We start from the raw sequence: 12,646 nt of genomic DNA, 5'->3' as shown, positions 1-12,646 counted from the left end.
GGTATCATGGTTAGAGAAATCATTAAAGAATATAAAAGTGCAAATTGATAAAAACTGCTTTAATATTGCTACAAAAGCCCCCCCAGTCAACAGCAAACAATAAAAATGTTTATCCTAGGACCAGATATAACTTCCTATAAGGCAGCTAGTCTTTACAATTCTTCCTAGGATTAAAATTACAAGAAGTCAATCATTTCTACCTTCTTAAAGGAGGAAAGGTAGGTACAGGCAAAAGGAACTGTTTTAGCTAAGATAGTAATACTCTCCAGTATCAGTGCCTATGAACTTAATAAAGTTTTATTTTGCTTATATAGCTTCAGACCCTTCAGTGTCCTTGACCTGATTCTTCTACCTTTGTGAATGGCTCATTCCAACATTTACTAGGTGACCTGTATTACTAATCACAGTGTTGACATTGCCTGTGGTGCTGCTGTTTGTTCTTAAATCTATTCATACTCCCTGGGTATTCATCTAAACATCTTTAACAATTGTCATCTGTGGCCCAGATCACTATGTTGAACCCCACGAGTTCCTATTTCTATCTATGTCTTAAACTTGCTAAATGGAATGTGTCGCTTTCATTACCACCACAACCTTCGTACTCCCATATCCTCTAAAAGCAGTCTCTAATGTTATCTAGCGCTTAGGTCAAAACTACAAACAGTATTCTGCTTCAACCTGTTCAGATTACAGGTGCGAACCACTGTACTTGGCTTGTATTAAGGATGTTAAGTGCAATCATGTTGAATTGTTTTAATGAAACTGAATTTTTTTAAAAAATCCAGAAAAAGCTTTACATTTGAATGTATTCTGTTCCTACAAAACTGCTAACTAGTAACTTTTTGTGTTTATTGTACTACTGCTATGGAATTACTACTAGCTGGGTTACAGCAGCATAAATCACAGGATTGTCAGGTTTTCCTAGAGAAACCAGACTGGAAACTAGGGGAAAATGACAATTGTGTCAGGTTTAATTACAAATAAAAGGATCACCATGTGGTTACATCTCTTCATTCTCATGAATCTCCCCAACTCCCAGGTCCTTCTGACCCTTGTTAAGTATGAATAACCATAGTTGGTTAGGTCAAAACCTGACCTTGACTTGGTCAAAAACACCCTTCAAAGATGTTGATTATAATTCAAAGAGAAACAAAACTTAGCACCTCTCTAATATTAAAATAAAAACAAAACAAACACCTGACCCCAAAATACTCATAGCTACCTGAAGAGACTTAGACAGATAGTCTCATATTCACAGGAGGCCATCTGGACTTAAATAACAATGAATCCATTAGTCATTTCCTCTCCGGCTCTTCTTATGGCTTTTCTTAGACCTTTCGGGAGACTTTGAATGACTCCTATGTCTGTGACTATGGTGGTGACCTGGGGATTTAGAGCGGGATCTGTGTCGTCTGTCTCGGGATCTGCTTCGATGTCATCGTAGACTCTTGCTCCTATGCCTTTCTCTGCGGGGAGAAGTGCTTCTTCTTTTGGGGGATCTACTTCGCCTCCTGGGAGACCGACTCCGACTCCTCCTGTAGCGCAGTGCAGGGGAGCGTCTTGGCTTGTCCAAGTCTCGGTAGCTTCTTCGTCGGTGATCAGGTGATGGCACTCTTTCCAGCTGCTCAGCTTCCTCTTCCTCCTCTTCACTGGACTCCATATCATCCATGTCCTCTTCCAGAGCACTAACTCGAGGCTCCAGCTGCTCCGCTTCCTCCAGCACATAGCGTTTCTGTAGCCAGGGCAAAATGATATCACAGACTCTCTCACTGTGCAAAAGTTCATCAATGAACTCATCTACGTGCATCAATTCAAACTCCCCATTGCGGTTCTGGCTCTTGATTTCTCGATAGTCATTGTACAAAGGCTCCAAGTACTTGTAGCAATCAATTGCAGTTCCTGACAGCCTCATGTAAAGCGCCCCCAACATGCGGACATACTTGAAATCTTCATTTTTTATGAACTCAACAATGATACCTTTCTCAGGTTGAATTTGAAGCATCTTCAAGGTTAAACACAGGAAAGGAGTTGGCTTTATGTTTCCACCATAGACACCACCCACAAACCTTAACTCCATGGCTTTGTCGACTACAAGCTCAGTCGTAAATCCAAAGCACTCTTCTTTACAGTACTTTGACTCATAGATTCGAGTCCGAATGATCTCCACCAAGTACTGAGGGTTGGTGCCATGGATGCTGTGGGCATCCTTGACCGTACGGTTCGCCATTTTAGAACACTTTCAATTCCTCAAAGATTTTTTAATGTTATGTAAAAGAATGTTTTTCCTGTGTGCATCTATGTGTAGCACATGTGTGGCTGATGCTCATTGAGGTTAGAAGAGGGTGATGGATCTCTTGGAATTGGACTTACAGGCAATTGTGCTGGGAACCAAACGCAGGTTCTCTGTAAGAGCAACAAATGCTCTTAGTTACTGATCTATCTCTCTATTCTTTAGAGAAGTGCTTAAAAGAACATAATATAAAAAATGGAGACAAAGTATGTAATATCCTAACTGAAAATTTACAGGAGGAGTTCAAGATCAGATTAGATCAAGCAGGAAAAAAAAAGAATAAACAAATGCAAGGTCCTTGGAAATAATTCAATTTGAGGAGCAAAAATAATAATAATGACAAAAACTATTCAAGCTACTTGAGACAACAAACTGACCAATACATAAATTATGGGAATTCAAGACAAGGGTCAAAGAAATAGGTGAATACTCCCCAAATCTGGAAAAGGGCTTAGATATCCAGATACAAAAGAGCCCAAAAATCACTACAAAGAAAAATGTAAAGAAATCCATACCAGGTGTATCATAACCAAACTATCTAAGACAGAAGACTTTGAGAGCAGCAAGAGCAAACGTATTTTGTCACCTTCTAGAAACTCCCATAAGATCATGAGCAAATTTCTCAGCAGAAGCCTTGCAGGCATTTTAAATTGCTAAGGGAGTAGATCTCAGGTTAAGTGTTCTTGCCAACATAAGGTAAACTTAAAAATAAATATCAAAGAGTTACAGTTTAGGAGATGTAGATGCACGTGAGAATAAGACAACAAAATGACGGGAGCCGTGCATAACACTCCCCTCAGCCTGGGATGTAGTTCATTGATCAAGATTGTGCTTAGCATTTACAAAGCCATGCATTTTCCCCAACAGCCAGGGGAAAGTCTCCATTTCATCCAAGCCTCCCTTCTTCCTTTGCTCTGCTCGGGAGGAATTAAAGCCAAAGTGTCTAACCTAACCATAAGTGTATGTAAGCAGACATTTCTCTTCCACCCACCAGTTCCTGAATAACCACAAAGAGGCTTAACACTACTTACAAATGTTTGGTCAATGGCTCATGCTTATTACTAGGTAGCACTTACATTTAAATTACCCATATTTCTTATCTATGCCACATGGTTCATGGCTTCTTACCTCATTTTCTGCATGTCTTGCTTCCTCAGAGGCTGGCTGGCATCTTCCAGACTCTGTCTTCTTTCTCCCTGTATCTCTGCTTGGATTTCCCACATAGTTATATTCTGCTCTTCCTTAGACCAAAGCAGCTTTATTCATCAACCAATAAAGGCAACACATTCACAGCATACAGAAAGACATCCCATGTCACATATGTCTGGTTAAAAAATTCCAATTATTTTGATTTTTCCATTCTTAAATTGGTTCATCTTGTTGTCTTGTGAAAGTACAGATTCTAATTGAGGAGACCTGAGCTGGGGACCCCAGAATACATCATTGCTGTTGATCTGCAGACCTACATGTCTTTATTAATTTCTTGATTGACATATCCTGTTTGTATATATTTATGATGTGCAATGTGGTGCTTTGATTTATGTCTATATTACTCTGCAATCAGTGAGCAGGTAGGGTAAAAGGAGTATCTATCATTTTAACTCCATTCACTTTTCTACAGTGAGTACAGTCTAACTCCTCTTCTAGCCATTCTGAGATACGTAGCACATTTTGTCAACTGTATTTACCTCACTGTACTACAGAACACCAAAATTTATTTCTTCTATCAAGCAATAATTTTCCATCATGGGCTTCCTCTCCCATCCCATCATTCTCCCCCAAATATGTATAGCTACTATTCTGTTGTCAACAACAATACTTTTTTTAGATTCTACTCGTGGGGGAGACCACATGATGTTTTCCTTCCTGTGCTGGCCTAAGCATCTCCAGCTCCATCTGTGTTGCCACACACAAATGAAAGGGTCCACACTATTTGCTAACTATGTGCTTATATATAACACATTCCCTTTACATATCAACCAATTGGAAGAAATTTGTGTTGGTGGCAAATGACACCTGATGTGAATAGTACTGCAAGAAAAAAAAATATGGTCATGTCCTATTTTTCATTTGTTTGTTTGTTTGTTTTGAGATAGGGTCTCATTATGTAGAATAGGTTGTCCTTGCTGTCTGCTCTCTGGCCCAGATTCCTAAGTCCTAGGATTGTAGTCCTGTATCGCCATACCTTGAAGCAACTTTGGGATATACTGATTTAATTTCACTTCCCCTTGGGTTCATCATTGGTAGCAGAATGGTGAGTCTAACTGTTTCCACAATGGCTACACTAATTTACATCTCCATCAGTGCATAAGATAGACCACACTTTCAATGGGAAGGTATAGAAGATTTCCTTCTTTAGTAAAAACCTTAGCATTGAGAATTCACCTACTTCCTAATAATAAAGTGGGAATGTCATTGCATTAAAATATTGCGACTTAGACCTCAGATGCCAAAAAAGAAGTTAATGTACATTATGCATCCATCCATGTAATCGTGCCACAACTAAACACTGAGAGCTCCCTCTGCACAGGAGTTCTGCATTCTAGGGTGACCTACACAAGAAGCAGTGTCACTGACTTGCAGGGGATGCTCGTGCTCTTGTGATAGGAGCATATTATAAGCAACTGCACACCATCTGTTCAGATGCTAGAAATAAAAGGAAGGCAAAGGCGTCTTAGCAGAAGGGTAGCCAATGTCACCTTGCTGGATAGTCTTTATTCTTTTGTCGTGGGTCTAACCAGCCCTTCTTTGAAAATATCAAACACACCTGCGACAGTTAGTGCTCATCAATAACTTGACAGAACCTAGAATTACCTAGGAAATTTATCAGGCCTCTGTGCACACTTGTCACGGGGTGAGGGAGTATGCTGGTTACACTAGGTGGGCAGACCCTTCTTAAATGTGGGCAGGACCACGCTGTGTATAGGAATTCCCAGCTGGAGAAAGGAACTGAGCAGTTAAGCAGCAGTGAGCATCCCGCACCCGCCCCCCCCCACACTCCCACCCCCCAGGCCACATCTACTGACTCTGGATATCTTGCACCAGTGCTTCAAGCTCCAGGTGCCTGGACTTCCCCACCGTGAGGGACAGAAGCCTGAACGGTGAGCCAAAGGCTGGCCAAGCTCCCTTCTTCGGTAGCTTTTGGGGGTGTCTCGCCACAGCAACAGGGAAGCAACAAAGGCAATCCTCAGTACAACTCTTTCTCCCATTGACTTCTACTGAACTTAGAACAATGCTTTTCAAAAACGGATACAGAGAGGAGAGAGAGAGAAAGAAAGAAAGAGAGACAGAGAGACAGAGACAGATACAGACAGACAGAGACAGATACAGACAGAGACAGACAGACAGAGACAGAGAGACAGAGACAGAGACAGAGAGAGAGAGACAGAGACAGAGAGAGACTGCCCAAATTTCCCCAACTACATAAAACCAAGTCAGTGCTGAGTCATGCCGTGTGGAGCTGGCCAATTTCCCCACTTTTATCCGAAAGCCAAGTTGAGAACCAAGACTAAAGATCAAAGAAAGGATGACATTTCCAAGTTCCACCAGATTCCGGCCAGCCATCACCACACCCGACTCCAATTTGACCCTCCCTTTTTATTTTTTAAGTTACTGGAAAAAACCCTTTATATAGACAGAAAACAGAGGCAAACACACACACACACACACACACACACACACACACACCTCAACAGATCTTGTAAATTTCCACTTCTGTTGCCTTATCTCACCTGCTTACGATCTACTGTTTTCCAATCGACTTATATTTGTACAAATATTTCACAATACATAATATCTAATATCATGCTTGCCTGATATTAGAATAAATATGTGGAAAGCAGCTCAATAGCACCCCCACCCCAGAAAAGTTCTAAAAGAAACATACTATCCGGAAAGTTATGTCATTTACATGCCCGTTTGTTTGGCAGAGCTACTGGTAAACTGAGAATTTCCCCTTCCTCACTTCATTCTGTCTCTGACATGGATAGAAAACCACCATATTACATACACCTTCAACCAAGGGAAAAACAAAACGAGCCCCAAAAAGCTTTGGTTTCACTTCAAATTTGACTTAGGTAGAATTCTGCCACATTTTAATAGGCATTTGCATATTACCACTCCCCCAAGACTCAGCTGATAAAATTCTATCTTGAAAGTAATTATCCTACAAGACCCAGAAACGAGATGAAAAAAAAGTACACACACACACACACACACACACACACACACACACACTCACACACACACACTCACACACACTGACGCTTAGGTGAGCTCCGAGTGCCCCCTTGTGGCTACTATGTGTAAATGCTGCTGCTTCCTAAACTGACAAATGCACCATAGAAAAAAAACTAATCAAAGTAATAGCTAATATAATAGCATTATGAAAAGGTCTTCAAAACAGGGGAAGTGTGTGCAAAATTAAAATACATACTTAGTGTGCAGGCTGTACTGGTTAAATAATTAGTCATCTAACATAACAACGGTTTGGGCTTCTATCCTTGCTGCTTGATTGTTTGGATGGATCAATGCTCAATGTTTACAGCATACCCTACCCAGACGGAGAAACAGTGACTGCATAGCATAGACAAGCTTGAAAAACAATGCAATGGTATGCTGTCTTTCCGATTAGTTTGCGGGAGGGTTGTTTGTTTAGGGTGGTTCTTGTTTTGCTGTTGTTTGTTTGTTTGTTTGTTTGTTTGTTTTATTTGTTCTGATTTGTTTTTGGAAACAAAATCTCACTCTTAGTCAGTTTGTCCAGAAACTCTGTAACCCCAGTTGGGCTTAGAATGAGACAATCCTCCTGCCTCAGCCTCCGAGTTCTGGAACTAGGTATATGAGTCACCAAACCTAGCTTTTTTTTTTTTTTTTACTCTTTTTTTTTAAGGACATTTTTGCTGGAAATGCTTTCTCTTTTCTTTTCCTTGTGTTTATTTTTCAACACTTTCACATATGAATACAATGTATTGTTATCATACACACTCCTATTGGCCTCTCATCCCCCTTTCTAATCCTGATGGTTCCCAGCCAGTTCTCCTCCTGCCTTCATGCCTTTGGGTAAGCCACAGCTGCCACCTGCTCATGAGTGCAACAATTCTGTCACAACCAGAGGACAAAATTTCATAGCACATGTCACCATCCACGACTCTCCGATTCTTCCAGGCCCCTTCCATAATATTCCCTGAATGGGACTGTGGTAGAATATTATTTTCAGGTGTGTGACTTTTGTTTATGCTGCATTTCTTTAATTCTGTGAACCTGTGTTTCTGTGCCTGTCTAAAACGCCTGGCGATCAATTAAAGGGCTGAACAGCCAATAGCAAGGCAGGAGCAAGGATGGGCGGGGCTGGCAGGCAGAGAGTATAAATAGAAGAAGAAACAAGGAGGAGAGGGCATCCGGGTCGAGCCACACGGCCATCCGACCACACAGCCACCACACAGCCAGTCGTGGAGTAAGAAGGAAAGCAAGAGATACAGAAATAAGGGAGATAAAAGCCCAGAGGGAAAAGGTAGACAGGTTAATTCAAGCTAAGTTTGCTAGCAACAAGCTGAGGTCAGGCACTCATAACTAAGAATAAGCCTATGTGTGTGATTTGCTTGGGAGCTGGGTGGTGCCCCCGCCCCACAAAACTTCAAAAGAGAAAAAATTCTTGCAATACATGACATGTTCTGAGTGCTTGAGTTTCTACCCATAGGCTCACAGACATGGTCAAAGAGCTTTTTTGTGCATTTGGGCTATGATTAATGCCTATGGATGTTTTGCCTGACTGTACGTATGTCTATGCACCATATAGCCAGAAGAGGGCGCCATATCCCTGAGAACTGGGGACACAGATAGTTGTGAGCTGTGGGATAGGCGGTAGGAATCGAATTTAAGTCCTCTGCAAGAACAGTGTTTTAAACAACAGATTACCCATCTTTGCAATTTTTTATTAAATGTGTTATGGAGTAGAACCAAATGTACCCAAAGAAGCCAACATGCAAAACCATTTATCTGCTAATTTTTTCTTGAAATATTTGTGATCCTCAACCCTGTAACCAAGAGGATACTAAGGGATACTGATTACTGATTGCTGATGGTCTGATCATCTACACCAGGTCATGTGGCATATGAGGCCATGTAACCAGTATGCCATACGACAGAATCATTGGAAAATCTTTGGCTAATGAGCGACAGATGAAATAAGGACAGATTTCCAGGAGGCAGAGAAATAGCAGACACACGTTCATCTGGGGATATGAGAGAATTGGTACTGTCAACCCTAATGACCCTAGAAACATGGACCATGAAAAAAGGAAATCCGAAGAGTCCTGAAGAACTTAGGGGATTGAAGTGACAACCTCAGGGGTAATCCAAATGGTTAGCATGAAGTCCAGTGCTGAGAGAAGAGAGATAGATGAGAAGAAAATGGTCAAACTTGGAGGCTGGGATCTCAGCCACAGTGCACAGGCAACTTCCTTGGTCTAGAACCATGATGTGTACATGATCCTATCCTAGCTTGATTCTGTTGCTGTCACAAACACCAATACCAAAAGCAAGTTGGTGGGGAAAGGGTTTATTTCAGCTTACACTTCCAGGTCAGCTCCATCCTTGAGGGAAGTTAAGGTAAAAACTCAAGCAGGAACTAAAGCAGAAACCATGGAGAAACTCCTGCTCCCTCACAGACTCATGGTCAGCAGCAATCAAGACCATGTCTCACAGAAATAGTCAGAGGCCGGTCTGATCTAGGTAACTCTTCTGTTGCAAGTTCCCTTTTCCCAGGTGTCTTTAGGGCGGATCACATTGACAATAACAACTAACTGGGACACGTACTAAGTTGCAGGGTCTTAGCCCAACCTCGGAAGGCTGAGCTGGGTCCCAGGAAGGGTCAGTGTGCTGCTCGCCCCGTTCCCAGCCTCCAGGATGCCGGAGACAATCAGACACAACAGGAATCTAGTCAAGCAGGAACTCATTTACTGTCCCATGACAAGCATCTTTTATAGGAAAAAACAGCGGGGGGGGGGGACAGCCAGCCAATGGTTTTAAAGGTCAGCCTGTCACGTGCCTAGGTGCCCTAGGCTTTACCTAGTGAACACGTTCATGCAGTGACCTCATCTGGTTTGATCTAGGCAACCAATCACTTTTTTTTTGGTAAACATCTTAGGACTCGCCCTTCTGACTTCCCCTCAGCGCCGTCTTTGACTGACTGGTGTGCCCAACACTGAGTCATAAAGAACCAAGTGCTGGAAAATTTGTGGCAGCACAGAGTAAGCATTAGAAGACTCCTAGCTGTAAACATAATGAAGGAAGTGTGTGTATGTGTGTGTGCATGTGTGTGCATGTGTGTGTGCATGTGTGTGTGCATGTGTGTGTGCATGTGTGTGTGTGCATGTGTGTGCGTGTGCATGCGTGTGTGTGTGTGTGTGTGTGTGTGTATGTGTGCACGTGTGTGAGAACACAGGCCTGTTGGGGAGTGACACACTCACCAGAGAACACCTGTGAAGGTCAAAGAACAGCTTTTGGAGACAGGTCCTCTCCGTACACCATGTTGATGCAGTCTGTCCTGTTTCTGCTGCTGCGTATACTCCAGGCCTGGTGGGTCCATGCGCTTCCTTCCTGGAAACTCTCCTGTCTCTGCTTTTCCTCGCACCATGGGCATCTGGGGCTGAAGATATACAGAACTGCTTCCTACTTTTTTACTGGGTTCTGGGGATAGAATCTGTGCAGCTGGACTTGCACAGCAGGTGATTTTAACCACTGAACCGTGTTGCCAGCACCCATAATGCAGGATCTTATGGAGTGAGTAGGAAGGATGGAGCATGTTTCCAGTAACTGTGCAGTGCACTGTGAGGGAAGCAGCGATTCCTCAGAGACAATGACGAAAGAAAAACATGAATGTAATGCCTAAAGAGGCAACGATCTCAGCATGTAAACCAGAGAGTCCCCAACCCCAGGAGTAAGTCCAGTGATTTCCTAAGCGTAAATGGGCCACAGTACCTGGAGATGCCTTGGTCACAAGCTAGGACTTTTTAGAAAGAGGGGACAACACCATCGGCCCTCCTTTGACCTTGGAATCATTCACACTTACCAAACAAATGCATCTTTAAGAGATCAGGAATCAGTACCATAATGTTTTTTGTTTGTTTGTTGTTTTTGTTTTTTCTTACCAAGCAGACAAATAATACATCTGCCTCTCCCTCCCCCCCCCGAGTTCTTAATGTCCCCTCTAAGTGGAGCAGGATAGATGGCACAGTGGTAAAATGCTTGTCCATGAGGACCTGAATTCAACCCCTCAGAATTTTTAAAAAGCCAGCTGTCCTTGTATTTATTTATAATCCCAGCTCTGGGAAGAAGGAACCAGGCAGGTCTAGATGGAAGGAAGAAAGGAAGGGAGGGAGGGAGGGAGGGAGGGAGGGAGGGAGGGAGGGAGGGAGGGAGGGAGGGAGGGAGGCCAGTTACACTTACATGGTGGTACTGAGAGGACCTCAAAACCCAAGGTGGGCAGCTCCTGAGTTGTCACCCCGCCTCCACACACACACGTGTGTACACATACACCCACATGTCCTTGCATATCCATGAACACACAAGCACTCACACATGTCCATGCGTATCCATGAACACACAAGCACTCACACATGTCCATGCATACCCATGAACACACAAGCACTTATCCAAACCCCTGGTTTTGATAAATCTAGGGGGAGTGAACATTCTTTAATTTGAAATTGCTGCCTTTTGAACTCAGTTCTGAAGCTAAATGAGTGGTTAATCACGGTTTCTGTTTGAGGCCCCTGCCCTGTGTAACATCTGTGTCCCTATAAGATATGCAGAGGGAGGCTGCTGTTTGCACAGGGAAAGAACACAACCCTCTCGAAACCAACTTACATCAGAGGTTTTGAAGGTTTCTGTATTGTAGAATTCTTTAATGGTGTGTGTGTAACTAATGAAGCTCTGTCAGAGTCACATCTCTAAAGTATTTGGGATGATACGTGCATTTCTTTGTTAACATGTTAATTTAAACAAATCAACAGAATGGGATTGCCACCCTGACTTTAATGATGAATAAGAGAGATGTTTCCATATACTACAAGTGTGAGAGTATAACATCAAACAACTGTGATTTCTTATGATATTCACTGAGCCTTATATCTATGTATGTAATAAAAATGCACTTCTATTAGACATAATTTCTCCATGCAAAGGTTCTTCACCTAGGAACATCTGAGGTGACTGGGTTAAGAACTTCTTGACTGGGGGTGGGGGGTTAAAGATTAGAGAGAAAAGTAAGTATTAACTTATTGTAATATTATGTCACATACGGTACATTTCCCAGCATTCAAATAATAGCTGATAAATGTAATTGCTGCCTCTATAATGAGTGTGGAATTGGCCTTTCTACTCCTGGTTTTGAATCTCCCAAATCTTCAGTGCTTGGGTGGTTGGGTGGTTCTGAGACTCCATTCTAGAGGAATGATCAAGTAAATTCTACATAATTCAGGTTCATCTTGAATTACTTCCAAGGATACATATCTGGAAAAGAAAACAAAACTTACTTTCTAGTGTCTCCTAAATACAGGGAAGGACTCCATGGCAAGTCTTACAAAGAGGCTTCTGGATAACTGGCCCCATTAAATCAATCTTCCTGCAATTGCATAGTCTGTAACATTTAGATTTGCCCAGACTTGTGGTTGATTTCCTGGCAAAACTCTATAAATATCAAATGTCAATAAAATGTCATCTACAATGCAAGCTATTTCAAATGCATGCTAATTGCAATTCCAGGTTTACAGGCACTGAACTTTTCCTGAAAGGAGCTCAGTCGTCAAATTTGCTCATGTTGTACCTTGGGCAAACAAACTACCAGCATCCTATCCCATTGATCATCTTACTTCACACACACACACACACACACACACACACACACACACACACACACACACACACAAATTCACCATAAATCTTAATAGTGACTCACTCTAGGACAAGTGACAGCAGTGATCAAGCTGGCAGAGTAGGCATTGAGAAAGAGAAGATTTTCCGGAACAATTGCTTATTAAAGAAGAAAGCTCCCGTGCATGGTTCCAACCAAGTATGATAGCTTAGGTAACAGTACCATCTAGTGGAACTTCATCCATGGCACAGGAAACTAACGAATGCTGGGCTCTTGGGGGAAAGCACATTCTTTTAAAAAGTAGTTTTAAATGTTTTGGTTGGGAGGGTGGGTTTTTTTTTTTTTGAAAGGAGGTTTTGCTACGTAACTGTCTAACCTGGAACTTGCAGAAATTCTCCTGTTTCTATTTCGTGAGTCCTAGTGATGTGAGAGTGTATTACTGAATACGAATAATTTCCTACTGGAAAACTACAGTAGAAAAAAGT

At 42.2% G+C, this 12,646-nt stretch overlaps 1 protein-coding gene across 1 annotated transcript; it reads right to left on the bottom strand.

The window, feature by feature from the left end:
* Nucleotides 1–1,237: 1,237 nt before the first annotated feature.
* LOC101834723 (pre-mRNA-splicing factor 38A) lies at nt 1,238–2,227 on the bottom strand. The gene is given in 1 exon segment (XM_013115962.3): nt 1,238–2,227. A coding segment is annotated over 1 exon segment (936 nt). The 3' UTR covers nt 1,238–1,291.
* Nucleotides 2,228–12,646: the final 10,419 nt, after the last annotated feature.

The sequence above is a fragment of the Mesocricetus auratus genome, unplaced genomic scaffold (assembly GCF_017639785.1).
Source record: "Mesocricetus auratus isolate SY011 unplaced genomic scaffold, BCM_Maur_2.0 Super-Scaffold_100024, whole genome shotgun sequence".
Taxonomy (NCBI): domain Eukaryota; kingdom Metazoa; phylum Chordata; class Mammalia; order Rodentia; family Cricetidae; genus Mesocricetus; species Mesocricetus auratus.
The sequence above is the reverse complement of the archived record's forward strand: the minus strand, read 5'-3'. Positions and strand labels throughout refer to the sequence as shown.